Source organism: Musca domestica, unplaced genomic scaffold (assembly GCF_030504385.1).
Source record: "Musca domestica strain aabys unplaced genomic scaffold, Musca_domestica.polishedcontigs.V.1.1 1, whole genome shotgun sequence".
In the NCBI taxonomy this organism is placed as follows: Eukaryota; Metazoa; Arthropoda; class Insecta; order Diptera; family Muscidae; genus Musca; species Musca domestica.
In genome coordinates this window covers 33,603,170-33,617,874 of record NW_026712114.1, presented here as the reverse complement: position 1 = coordinate 33,617,874, position 14,705 = coordinate 33,603,170, and the positions used below count along the sequence as shown (strand labels likewise).

The 14,705-nt window shown below is 37.2% G+C and overlaps 1 protein-coding gene and 1 pseudogene across 1 annotated transcript; one reads left to right on the top strand and one right to left on the bottom strand.

Moving 5' to 3' along the window:
- The first annotated feature begins 45 nt into the window (after nt 1-45).
- On the top strand, nt 46-1,303 carry LOC109612937 (facilitated trehalose transporter Tret1-like; annotated as a pseudogene).
- A 2,333-nt stretch (nt 1,304-3,636) lies between these two features.
- Nucleotides 3,637-9,837, bottom strand: LOC101889246 (facilitated trehalose transporter Tret1-like). Its single transcript, XM_005185409.3, has 4 exons — nt 9,695-9,837; nt 9,467-9,628; nt 4,655-4,906; nt 3,637-4,583 (listed from the first exon to the last, which is right to left on the bottom strand). The coding sequence occupies exons 1-4, from the start codon at nt 9,738-9,740 to the stop codon at nt 3,646-3,648; spliced, it is 1,398 nt and encodes a 465-aa protein (XP_005185466.2). The 5' UTR covers nt 9,741-9,837; the 3' UTR covers nt 3,637-3,645.
- Between the last annotated feature and the right edge of the window lie 4,868 nt (nt 9,838-14,705).

The following is a 14,705-nucleotide window of genomic DNA, read 5'->3' as shown; positions in this document are numbered from 1 at the left end:
ATTTTAATATCCTTAAAGCGATCAAAATGATTTCTAGTTTCGTACTTTGCCGGACTCCTGGCAGATTGGATGGGTCGTAAATGGTCATTGCTTGGCAATTCAACACTCTTCATACTTGGCTATGTCCTGCTGATGAACACGGCTTTGCTTGTGAAACATCGATGACAGTAGTGCCCATCTATGTGGGCGAAATAGCTACTGATGACGTCAGAGGAGCTGTTGGATCACTCATGAATTTGTTCATTGTCTGTAAGTCACGAATTTGGTAATTTTTAAAGGGAAAATTAATTTAATTTAATCTCTCTCTTTCCTATCCCTTGCTTTCAGCTGGTATCCTTTATGTATATGCCATTGGTCCGTTTGTTTCCTATGCAATGGTGCTGCCTTGCCGTACCCATTGTATTTGCTGTCTGTTACTTCTTTATGCCTGAAAGTCCTTATCATTTGGCGGCTAAAGCTCGTAAGGAGGAAGCTTCGAAATCGCTGCAATTTTTGCGTGGTCAAAGTCGAAATGGTTTGCAGCCGGAAATGTCTTCGATTGAAAAGTTTTTGGAAGAAACGAAGATATCACAGGGCTTGGTGATGGATCTCTTTAAATTGCCAGGCAATCGGAAGGCCCTGTTCATAACAACAGGCCTATTGGTGTTTCAACAATTATCGGGCATCGATGCGGTACTCTTCAATTCTCAATCGATATTTACAAATGCTGGTAGTAGTCTAGATCCTGCGGTGGCCACCATTATAGTTGGCACGGTGCAGGTGGGAGCCTCAATTGTCATACCCATTATTGCCGATCACATGGGACGCCGTATTATTCTACTGACTTCGGCCGCCATTATGGCCGTGGCCTTGGCGGCATTGGGTGCATTTTTCTATGTGAAAGCAGATTCCGGTAATGTCGATACAATTCTCTGGTTATCAGTCACGGCTCTGGTGGTGCACAATATTCTATATTGCATTGGTTTTGGAGCGCTGCCATGGGCCATATTGGGTGAAATGATTCCGCCAAATCTGAAATATATTGCGACTCCCATTGCTACATTTTTGTGTTGTTCGACTGGTTTTGTTGCCACCTATATTTATCCCTATTTGGATGTAATGGGCACCTATTATGTTTTCTGGATATTTGGAGGATTTTGCGCAGTGGCGTTTTTATTCAGTTTCTTTGTTGTGGCTTGAGTTTGCAGGAAATTCAGGATAAACTACACACAAAGAAAATATGAGCGATTCAGGAAGGCAATGAATGTGGATTGACCTGTACAGTATTTGGATTAATGAGTGGAAAATAAACAGACCATATAAATCTGAGAAGCAGTATTAAATTAAAATAAATAAAAAATATTAAAAATAAATATTAGAAAATGTGTTTTCTTCAGATTTTTTGCAAATATGTTTCGATTTCGTTCAGAATCCTAAAATTTAAATTATTGTAAATAAAAGATCCAGTCAAAAATATTACCGACCCGAAGTTTGGGACACATATAATATACGAGATCTAATATTGGAAAATTAATTGGGATATTCACATTTAAAAAAGAAGGGATCTCTTGGCTGGGGCACAAGAACTTGCACAAAAATTTAAAAATAAGAACTCGCACGCAAAGGGTCAAAATTTTGAAGGTCAAAAAATGCGATATAATTTATTAATTTTTTTGAACTTCATATTTTCAAATTTTTCCAGATGTTCCTCAAACTGTGCACATGCCAAAACATTTCACCCTCTGCGTCTGCTTTTCGAAGATCAAGCCCATTTCCAACGAATTATTCAAATCAGTACATAATTTTATGTTATTTTTTTATTATACCCTACAACACTATGTGTTGGGGGTATTATAAGTTTGATTGGGCCAAAAATTATGTAACACCTCGAAATATTGGTTTCCCACATAGGAAAGTATATATGGATCTTCCTAGCTCGCCGAGCTGAGTCGATCTAGCTATGTATGTCCGTCCGTCCGTCTGTCCGTCTGTCCGTCTGTCCATGTTAATTTGTAATCACTCTACAGGTCGCAATTATGGCCCGATCTTCACGAAATTTAGAATGTAGGTGGGGCTTGGACCAGAATAGAACCCTATTGCTTTTGGAGATGATCGCCAAATGTTTAGGGGTTGAAATGGACCAAATACTGAAAAAATGTCGGATTTTGCATTAGCTATACAGGTCGCAATTATAGACCAATCTAGGCGAAATTTCGCATGTAGATAGAGTTTAGGGCGGGGAAGAAGCCTACTAATTTGGGTGGTCATCGGATAATATTTAGCGGGTAAAATAGACCATATCTTTTGTGTTGAAAAAAATCAAAATTTTTCATTAAACCGCGAATATTTTAAATCCCGGCGAAATCACAAAGCCATCACAAGGTTACTTCTGACCTTTACATTGATGTTATTATCCAACAAATTGGATATATAGCAAGATATGTGCGATCTCTTATATGTCGAGAACGGCTGAACTGATTTCGACAGTTCTCATTAATTCAGAAGGGCCTCTTGGCAGGAAAGAAAAAACGTCTAAAAAAATCGCATAAAAATATCTCTATAAAGATGAAAATATTGATTTTGTAAAATTTTTTCATATTTTTTTCAATTTTGTCATATTTTTGGCATATTTTCATTTTGAATTAAACATTTGGTAATATTTCTACAGCTAACAAAACTAAGTAGTTGTGATATCAGGATATCACATACAGATCGCATTTATGGCCCGATCCTTACGAAATTTTGCATGGGGATAAGATGAGGGTCAGAATAGAAGCCTACTCTTTTTGGAGATGATCGTCATATATTTAGGGGTTGAAATGGACCAAAAAACTACAGGATGTCAGGATGTCATATACAGATCGCATTTATGGCCCGATCCTTACGAAATTTTGCATGGGGATAAGATAAGGGTCAAAATAGAAACCTACTCTTTTTGGAGATGATCGCCATATATTTAGGCGTTGAAATGGACCAAAAAACTGCAAAATTGTCGGCAGGTCGTAATTATCGCCCGATCCTCACGCACATTTGAATGGGGGTTACTGTACATTGCGAAAGCCAAGCAGTTTTGGATGGCCATCCAAAAATATTCAATGTGTGAAGGAGTTTGCCAACTTTTGTAGACAAAATACGAAAATGTCCATTCCAGTGACTTTTTGGAGAATTCACAAATACATGAAAGACGCACTTCCGGCTATTTCGTTAACGCTGATTTCGTTGAAGAATATAGTCAAATGTCTGTATCTCTTATAGATGCGTTTCAGTCAAAAACCAATAATAAATGTTAATCTTTTGCCACTTCTGAGAGGTTATAGGTCTTAGGGAAATATTGGTTCCAGATCTAGGGAGACCATTTACGTGCAACATCTACCAATAAATCGGAAATGAGCAAATTAGTTTAAGTTGCTATTATTCGAAAATTAGAGAACGAAACCTGATGGTTTTCTTTTATTATTTGTCACAATATCTTGTGGAATTCTGTCGAGTATTTCGCCTATATAAACTGTATGGTTTATTATAGTGTTGTAGGGTATTCAACGGTCGGCCCCGCTCTACTGTAGCCTTTGCTTACTTGTTTTCAGTTATTTTTGTAATAAATTCGAAATTTTTCTTTATTTTATTTTTTTTATAACAACAAATATTCTTAAATATCTCCACCCATATTCACTGTTCCACTGGCTCACCGCTACTACGCCCATTCAATCTATTCTGAATTTCTTGCAGACTCAATCCTTCCGTTTCCATTACCACAAACAATGTAAAGGCAAAAGCGATGGCACAGAACACGGCAAATAACCAAAAAGCATAATAGGACCCCAACTGGGCCAGCGCCGGATATGAATAGGCTACCAGAAATCCCAATGTCCAACATGTGGATGTACCAATGGAAGCTGCTTTTGATTTAACATTGGGTGGAAACATCTCGCCGGCCACTGCCCATGGCAGGGGACCAAAGCCAATGCAATAAACAATGTTGTAAATCACCAAAGCCGGCACCGGGAGCCAGAGGACCTGGGATATATCCCCAACCACCAATTGCATATAGAAGAAGGCACCCAAAGCCGTCAGGCCCATACACATGCCAGCCGCCGAAATGAGTAGTATTATTTTGCGACCCAAACTATCTGCCAGTATGGGTGTAAGTCCAGACGAAATAACCTGTACGGCACCAATGATTATGGTGGCAATGGCAGGATCCAAATCGGTACCCGCACTTTCGAATATCGACTGGGCATTAAAGAGTACGACATTTATGCCCGACAACTGTTGAAAGGCCACCAAGCCTGCTGTAATAATTAGGGCCTTACGATTGCCAGTATTTGTGAAAAGATCCTTAAAAGAAGCCTTGTTCGACATGGATTCCTCGACGACTTTTTGTATGCCACACATTTCCTCCTTAACATTGTCTGCGGTGGCTTGGCCGCGAAGGAATTTCAAGGATTTCAGGGCCTCCACCTTGCGTCCCTTGCCGGCCAAATAATATGGACTTTCGGGCATAAAAAAGAATATCGCGTCGAAAAGAAGCGGTATGATAAGGCAACACCATTGCAGGGCCTGATAGGAGACATATGGACCAATGGCATAGACATATAGTATACCAGCTGTGAGGGAGAGGAAAAGAAAAAGGATTTTTAATATTTTTTTTATTTAAAGTTCATAACCTTTGACCTACCCACTAGAAACAATTGCATTAAGGAACCGGTGGCTCCACGCACATCATCTGTGGAAATTTCACCCACATACATGGGAGTGATGGTCATTACAAATCCTGCCCCAAAACCTTGTAGGAAACGTCCCACCAGCAAAAGCCAGACACGATGGGCCAACATCATCATAACAAAGGCTATGACCAGAAATATGGAACTGCAGATCAAAGACCATTTGCGACCAATTTTGTCTGCCAGAGGGCCGGCAATAAAGGGGGCTAAGGGAAAGAGGAAAAGAACAGCAAGTATAAAAAAATGTGAAAAGAAGTACTTACATATTTAGATCAAAAGTGGATCGATATATACGACCTACAGGGTGAGATAAAAAAAGACTGCAACAAAGTCAAACGCCATAGTTTTTACATTTTTTTATACCCTACAACACTATGTGTTGGGGTATTATAAGTTTGATTGGGCCAGAATTTATGTAACACCTCGAAATATTGGTTTCCCATATAGGAAAGTATATATGGATCTTCCTAGCTCGCCGAGCTGAGTCGATCTAGCTATGTATGTCCGTCCGTCCGTCTGTCCGTCTGTCCGTCTGTCCGTCTGTCCGTCTGTCCATGTTAATTTGTAATCACTCTACAGGTCGCAATTATGGCCCGATCTTCACGAAATTTAGAATGGAGGTGGGGCTAGGGTCAGAAAAGAACCCTATTTCTTTTGGAGATGATCGCCAAATGTTTAGGGGTTGAAATGGACCAAATACTGAAAAAATGTCGGATTTTGCAGTAGCTATACAGGTCGCAATTATAGACCAATCAACCTGGAATTTCGCATGTAGCTAGAGTTTAGGGCGGTGAAGAAGCCTACCAATTTGGGTGGTCATCGGATAATATTTAGCGGGTAAAATAGATATCTTTTTTGTTGAAAAAATTCAAAATTTTTCATTAAACCGCGAATATTTTAAATCCCGGCGAAATCACAAAGCCATGACAAGGTTACTTCTGATCTTTACATTGATGTTAAGATCCAAAAAATCGAATATATAGCAAATATATGCGATACATATGTCTATCAAAGAAGATATGCTTGAAAGATCTCATATATGTCGAGAACGGATGAACTGATTTCGACAGTTCTCATTAATTCAGAATGGCCTCGTGGCAGGAAAGGAAAAATGTCTAAAAAACGCATACAAATATCTCTCTAAAGATGAAAATATTGATTTTGTAACATTTTCTCATATTTTTTTCCATTTTGTCATTTTTTGGCATATTTTCATTTTGAATTAAACATTTGGTAATATTTCTACAGCTAAAAAAACTAAGTAGTTAGGCTATCAGGATGTCATATACAGATCGCATTTATGGCCCGATCCTTACGAAATTTTGCATGGGGATAAGATGAGGGTCAGAATAGAAGCCTACTCTTTTTGGAGATGATCGCCATATATTTAGGGGTTGAAATGGACCAAAAAACTGCAAAATTGTCAGCAGGTCGTAATTATCGCCCGATCCTCACGCACATTTGAATGGGGGTTACCGGACATTGCAAAAGCCAAGCAGTTTTGGATGGCCATCCAAAAATATTCAATGTGTGAAGGAGTTTGCCAACTTTTGTAGACAAAATACGAAGATGTCCATTCCAGTGACTTTTTGGAGAATTCACAAATACAGGAAAGACGCACTTCTGACTATTTCGTTAAGGCTGATTTCGTTGAAGAATACAGTCAAATGCCTGTATCTCATATCGATGCGTTTCAGTCAAAAACCAATAATAAATGTTAATCTTTTGCCACTTCTGAGAAATTATAGGTCTTTGGGAAATATTGGTTCCAGATCTAGGAAGGCCATTTACGTGCAACATCTACCAATAAATTGGAAATAAGCAAATTAGTTTAAGTTGCTATTATTCGAAAATTAGAGAACGAAACCTAATGGTTATCTTTTATTATTTGTCACAATATCTTGTAGAATTCTTTCGATATCTCGCCTATATAAACTGTATCGTTTATTATGGTGTTGTAGGGTATTCAACGGTCGGCCCCGCTCGACTGTAGCCTTTGCTTACTTGTTTTTTTTTAATTTATTGAATGAAAGCACAAAATGTCGGAAATAGCATCAAATTTTAGAATGAGTCAAGCACTTGCTTGAGGTGATCGACACTTTGGTATTTTTTAGTGCCAACCTTGCTTTCCAAAATACTCCAGACACAATAGTCCAACGGATTGGTATCCGGGGATTTTTATGGCCATTGTGTGCTAGAAAAGAAGCGAGGAACCCCATTTTGTAACCATTCTTGGGTGGCGCATGCTGTTAACTAACCAAAATGCTTTTGTACGCTTGTAAACAATATAATGAGCTGTCACTGAAATAATTTTAACAGCTGTCGGACGAGAGGCTTAAAAATGACAGCAGTCTGAAGTTGCTTACAGTTTTTTCATCTCACCCTGTATATATATATATATATATATATATATATATATATATATATATATATATATATATATATATATATATATATATATATATATATATATATATCATATTTCAGGATTTCAGCTCTATTTGTACTAAAATTTTCGTACTATTTTCGTACTTAGTACTTTTCGAACAATTTTAGTACACATTTTCCAAATTACCATCTTAACCACTGATTCCACCAGTATACAATTATAGTACACATTTTCGAAACCACCTCCGTATGTCCAGGCTACACATGAATATCGACTATAATACCAGATTTCAAATTTAATGCTCTATCTGTTCACCCAATACCAAATTGTACCAAATATTGTACTATTTAGTACTTTTTCTACACTTGTTGTAAACATTTCCATTTATCAGAAACCTGCCACGAACAGAGGCCGCAATACAAAATTTCAAAATTCCAGCTTCATCCGTAAACCTCAAACAAAACTTTTCCAAAATTAGAACCAATTAGTACAGTTCGCACACTTAGTACACATTTCCATAACCACCCTCATATATAAAACTTATTTTCTAACCTTGATTCTCATACCAAATTTCAGGCTTTTAGCTCTATTTGTTCGCATAATACCAACGGTACCATTTCAAAAGTTTAGTACCATTTTAGAAATTTTTGATAACCTTAAAGTTCGAATTTCTAAAAACCCTTTGATACATCTATCCTGCACTTCAACAACGACTCTTATCCAAATTTCAAGTATTCAATTTTGAGTATGTTTTAGGACTTTTCGTAAGATTTTAGTACGAATTTCGAAAAAACCCAACCTCATCACATGCCTAAGCACCAAGACTGATTCGTTTTAGGACTTTTCGTAAGATATTAGTACGAATTTCGAAAAACCCAACCTTATCACATGCCTAAGCACCAAGACTGATTCTTGTTCAATATTTCAAAATTCTGGCTTCAGCCCTTTGGTCTTGGCGTTGATTTTCGGCCAGTCAATTATTTATATACTTTATGTGGTATCTTACGAATATTTAGATGTTCCCTCCTTTTCAGGGTGGAGCGCTCAAAATCGAATTATACAGCTAATATTTCGAATGTCGAATAAATGTGATATTTGCAATTTTATTTAAAACAAGTAAGCAAAGGCTACCGTCGAGCGGGGCCTACCGTTGAATACCCTACAACACTATAATAAACGATACTGTTTATATAGGCGAGATACTCGAAAGAATTCCACAAGATATTGTGGCCCAATCAAACTTATAATACCCCCAACACATAGTGTTGTAGGATATAAAAATTGAAGTCCAAATAAAAATTTCAGACGAAACACTCGAATTACAACAGAATCTCTTCGAATAATGTATGAGATCGTCTACTCCCTAAAATAAATGTCGTCAGATCAGATATGGTTCCACATGTCTAAGTTCTATCTTGGTAATGTATACTGAGTATGAAACGAACAAGTAAAAAAAAACAGTTAAGTTCGCCCGGGCCTAACTTTTTATACCCCCGACCATTTGGAAGAAACTTGAACAATTTCAAAAAAAAAAAAAAAATTCCGTCGGAAAATGCCGCTCAAATGAAATCCGTTAAATGGGGGCTATACGAAGACGTGGTCCTGCATAAGTAATTTTTCTCATAGGCCATAGTAACTGTTCCGAACTTTATATAGGAAATTTGAAACAATTCAGGTTAATAACGTTGCAAAAATCATCAAAATACCGAATATCGGGAGGAACCGATTCTCTTCCAGAGAGTAATGTACTCACAAAGAACTCATTCTGTGGATTTTAAGACAATTCCATTGAAAAAATTGGCAGAAATCATCAAAATACCGAATATCGGGGGGTACCTTTATATGTGGGCTATACGAAATCGTGGACCTATATAAATCTATAAAAATTCTCTTTTATTTTATTTACTAACAAAGAACCCCTTATGTGTTTTCAGACAATTCCGTTGAAAAATGTGGCTAAAATCATCAGAATACCGAATATCGGGGGTACCGTTTTATAGGGACTATACAATATCGTGGACCGATATAGATAATTGACTTTCAGGGGGTAAAGATCTCACAAGGAACTCCTTGAGACCGAATGTTTTAAGTTACCGTTATATGGGGACTATACGGTACTGTGGAACGATAAAGCCCATCTTCGAACTTGACCTGCCTGCAGACAAAAGAGTTCAAAATTTTAGCTTCCTATCTTAATTCGTTTTGACTGTAGAGTGATTAAACAGACGGGAGGACAGGGCGCTGATCAAGAATATATATACTTTATATGTCTAAAATGATTATTTCGATGCGTTACAAACGAAATGACGAACTTAATATACCCTCCATGCTATGTATGATGGAGGGTATAAAAATATTTTACCATTTCATGACATACCAACTAAGGCGCCCAATGCTAATATCGATGAAATCCAGGCATCCTCATTGGCGTCGATTTGATAATCCAACGGCGAATTTGAAGTATCCGATGACTTAAGTACGGCTCCAACAGGGGAAGTCCAGCCCAAACAGGTGCCCACAGCAAAGGCTGACAAATTTGCTAAAATTCACACACAAAACAAAAATTTGGAAAAAAAATACAACAAAAAAGAATTTTCCAACTCACCCGCTATGGCAGCCAGGAATATACGTCCTGTCTTGTTCGAATGCATTTTTCCAACTGCATGCCAGTGCCGGGTTTTCGTGCAAATCTCGCCTGCATTGGATATTAAATAAATAACAAACAATAACAAAAAAAAAAAATAATGTGTGTCCCCAAGCGTGTTAGATTACATTAAAACGTTTATGAATGACTGACTGACTGGCAAGCCAATGAATGGACGGTTGGCAGTTATGACCGAATGACCCCAACGCCGATGAATACTTCATCTCCGCTTTTTTTTTTTTTTAATTCATTGCTCCTTTATTAATTTGAACAAACAAATCGATATGGCCAGTCATTTTTATTGGATTTAATGACCTACACATTTATGAAAAAAAAAAACTTCTGCACTTTACAGATGCCTGTCGCGAAAATTGATACACCCTCCCTCTCCTAAGACACCTTACTAAATTTCTCATTATTCGTTTGTCGTACACCGCTTACTGCCACTGTTGGCAGTGCAGAAATTAGTGTAAAAAGAAAAAAATTGCAAGTCATTAGTATGGAATGTCCTGTTTGGGCCACAAAAAAAAAAAGATTAAATGTCATAATTAGCGCATGTCAAACCATGGGGGGTAACCTTGAGGTTGAAAGTCCTTGACGTTGAATGTGTTCCACTTTGAAGTTCAAAGTTAAATAAAGAATTTGACTTTGAAATAACGACACAAATATGTTATTTTAGTTGTAAATTTAGATAGAACAAGTAATAAAACATTAACTTCGATCAGTTCGAACTTTAAATACCCTACTCGCTAGCTAGAACATTTTTCAAACTACAAATTCCAAATTTTTGAAAATTCTTTTCACAAGTTAAAAAGTTCAGGGTGAGTTAAAAAAAAACTGCAACAAAGTCAAACGCCATAATTTATAAATTTTTTTTTATAAATTTTATTGAATTTTATTTTTTATAAATTTTATTGAATTTTATACCCTCCACCATTTGGAACGAATTTGAAAATTTTCAAAAAATAAAATCCTTAAACAATTCTGTTAAAATTTAAAAATTGGGGTCTATAGGACGTGGACTTACATAGGCATTGTTTGTCATAAGGCATTACAATATTCAAATTCGAAACTTGAAATAAACGGTGAATAATGTAGCTAAAATCATCAAAATATCGAACTGGACCAGCAAAGAAAATTTTTTGTCACAGGCTGTAGCATCCATTACGAACTTCAAATACGACATCTCAAACAATTTCGGTGGGTTTTGTACCTAAACTCGTCAAAATACCGAATATAAGGAGGTACTGATATATGGGGCCTATACGAAGACCTGGACCTTTTCTGGACAATTTTCTGTCACAGACTGTAGCTCCCTTTACGAACTTCAAATACCAAATTTGAAACAATTCCGGTGAATAATGTCGCTAAAATCATAAAAATACCGAATATAGGGAGGTACCGTTATATGGGGGCTATACGAAGACGGGGACCTGCACAAATAATTTTCTGTATTAAGCTGTAGTATCCATTTCGAACTTCAAATACCATATTTGAAACAATTCCGGTGAATAATGTCGCTAAAATCATCAAAATACCGAATATCGAGAGGTACCGTTATATGGGGGCTATATGAATACGTGAACCTATATGGCCCATTTACGAACTTAACCTGCCTACTGGGAAAATAAACATGTGTGCAAAATTTTAGCTTTCTATCTCAATTCGTTCGAAAGATTTTACGCTGATCAAGAATATATATACTTTGACAAAGTTAATATACCCTCCATAGTATGGTGGAGGGTATAAAAAAAATGTCGGGAATAGCATCCAATTTTAGAATAAGTTTAGATTTGTTCGAATTGGTCACCTTTTGCACGAATTATGGCCTTCAAACGGCCAATGAAACCGTCTCAAGCTGCCCGAATGTTGTTCTGCGGTATTTTGGCTCATTCCCGGCGGTATTTCCAGTCACAATAGTCCAACGCATTGGTATCCGGAGATTTTGGATTTTTAACCATTCTTCGGTGGCGCGTGCTGAGTGCGATGGTGCTGAGTCCTGTTGGAATGTTCAAGGTCTGCGGCCAAAATGTTGGCATGCCCAAGGCTTTAATACACCCTCCAGAATATTTTCGTGATAATATTCGGCATTTATTCTGATGCCACGGTCGATACGAGCGGAGAGCGACCATCGTCTGTTATGGCGGCCCACACGATCACCATGGCCGGGGCTTGAGTTGTGGTGGCCAATCGAAGGTGCACCTTTTCAGCTGACCTCTTTGGCAAGTAAACACGATCATTTTGTTTGTTTACAAACTGCTAGACAACGAATGTTTTCTCATCGGAGAAAACAAAATTCGGCTGTTCACCACTTTCGGCCAAGCGAAGCAACTCTTTTGCTCTTTCGAATCTATTTTCTGTCTATTGCAGTGTAAGTTCTTGCAATATTTGGAATTTCAATGGCTTTACCCCGAGCTCATTTTGCAATATTTGCCGAATGGAATATTGCGATATGTTCAACTCACGAGCCATTTTTCGGCCACTGCGACGGGGGTTTCGATCAAGTCGCTTCTTTTCATTTCGAAACATTTCTGCTGATGTTGCTGTTTTCTTCCGTACAACTCCTTGACGTCGGGGTACGCTACCAGTAGCACGGTAACGAGCGATGGTACGAGACACAAAAGATTTATTCTCATTTAAATGCTGGAGTGCTCTAACGATAGCCACTTGTGGTTTTTCAGCCAAATATAAAGAAATCACACTATCACGCTTGAATTCCATCGCGAATAACTTTTTTCTGTTTTTTTTTTCTCACCCTGAATATGTCTCATCCGATTTGGTATGTTAGTCCCTCACATTCGTAATATGCACTGCACAAGAATGATATATGGTACCAGATACTAGATATAGTAGAAATTCCTTCATCAAATTTTATCGAGATCGGATCAGACTTGGATATAGCTCTCATATATATATCTTAATCCGATTTCAGGTTTGTTGTGCACCAAATGGCACAATAATCAATAATTGTTACGGGGTCATTTGGTACCAGAGATTATTTAATTTTTTTTTACTATTTAATTTTCTACAAAAGCTATTTCAAGGATAGACTTGTAATTTTTTCCGTTGTATATATAACAATGAATTTATTTATTAATCAAATTGTTCATCATTTGAATTTTTAGTTAATTTGTAGCGGCAAACTTTTTCTTGTTGATGATGTTCTTCACTGCCTTAACAACATTTAAATTGATTAACTGCATTACCAGCTGTGCACCATGTTATCGGTAATTAATGAATTTACTGAGTGTAGTTGCCACATCGCCACGTACACGGGAAAGTGGATGTGTAAATCGACTATGTTGAAATACAGCACATTGATTTTTCACATGTAGAGGGCAGCACAAATAAGACAACAAGGAATTAATGAGTTAATTATAAATTTAACTACTGATTGTTCATAAATTAATAGGAAGATATTAATGAATATCCTCCATCTTACTATGGTAGGAATATATTAAATTATTCATTTCGTATGTATATATGTATGTATATTTTTGTATATGTATATTTTTAATCAGTATAAGATATATTTATGTCCGTCAAGCCATTGTGTAAAAGCACTTTAGCTTTCGAACGAAATAAAGAACGTGGATAAAACTGCCTTCAAATGTTACCTACCTAATACCCGATTGACGCCTTCGGTTTTTTCACAACAAGAGTTGTACACACGAATTTATATGAATGATAATGAAATATACAAACGTGTAATATTACGGCAAACTTGATGGAATTTGGCACAAATAACCAAATTAACGATAGAAAAAAGTGTGTTAAATTTGGTGGAAATCGGTTGAGATATAGCTATAGCTCCCATATTCAGGGTTGCCCATATTCGACAAACCTTTGGGCCCATTCCAATCGAAGAGGCTTGTCCGCAGGCAACATTCTTTGCGTCAATTGAATTTTGTACGGGAACAAATGCAAATCAATGCGAATAATCCGTTGTAAAGTGGACCGAGTCATGCCCAACTGCTGAGAACGGCGTTTTTGGGATGTTCTTGGGGACCTCTCAACACTGGCTCGTACGGCAGCGATATTCTCGGCCGATCACCTTGGTCGACTTTTATATGGCCTCTTGGGATTAGAAAGAGCCTTACCAGTCGGAAATTTTTCGTATAAACGCTTAATGGTGTTCTTAGAAGGCGCACTTCTCACATTTTTTAATGTTTTAAAGGCACGTTGAGTTTTCACAATTGACTTCTTCTGTTGAAGAATTCGCGTGGCGTGTATTGGTTCATGGTAAAAATTTACTTGGACTGACGCTTCAAACGCGGTATGTCATTAAGCGATGTGACATCTCTGTCAAAAGTTATGGCGTTGCCAGATGGGTCCGTCGAATATGGGCAACCCTGTATTTATGTCCGTCAAACCATCGTGTAAAAGCACTTTAGCTTTCGAACGAAATAAATTAAGTGGATAAAATTGCCGTCAAATGTTACCTACCTAATACCCGATTGACGCCTTCGGCTTTTTCACAACAAGAGTTGTACACACGAATTTATATGAATGATAACGAAATATACAAACGTGTAATATTACGGCAAACTTGATGGAATTTGGCACAAATAACCAAATTAACGATAGAAAAAAGTGTGTTAAATTTGGTGGAAATCGGTTGAGATATAGCTATAGCTCCCATACAGCCGTAATATGCACTCCGTAACAACGATACTCGGAGAAATATATCAAATACATTTCAGAAATACATTTGTCAAATTTCATTGAGATCGGTTCAGATTTGGATATAGCTCCCATATATATCTGTACTTGATTTCATGTTTAAGGTGGATCAACTGGACATTTAATGCGCTTGAAAAGTGTTATATCCGCTCAACTAGGATGGATTTTGATGAATATTACGCAATCAAAAACTGTCATATGTGGTATGTCTTAATTCTCATAAATTCTCCATAAAAGCGTTTATTTGTGATTTGTATAGTAGAACTATACATGCAAAGTGGTGTAGGGT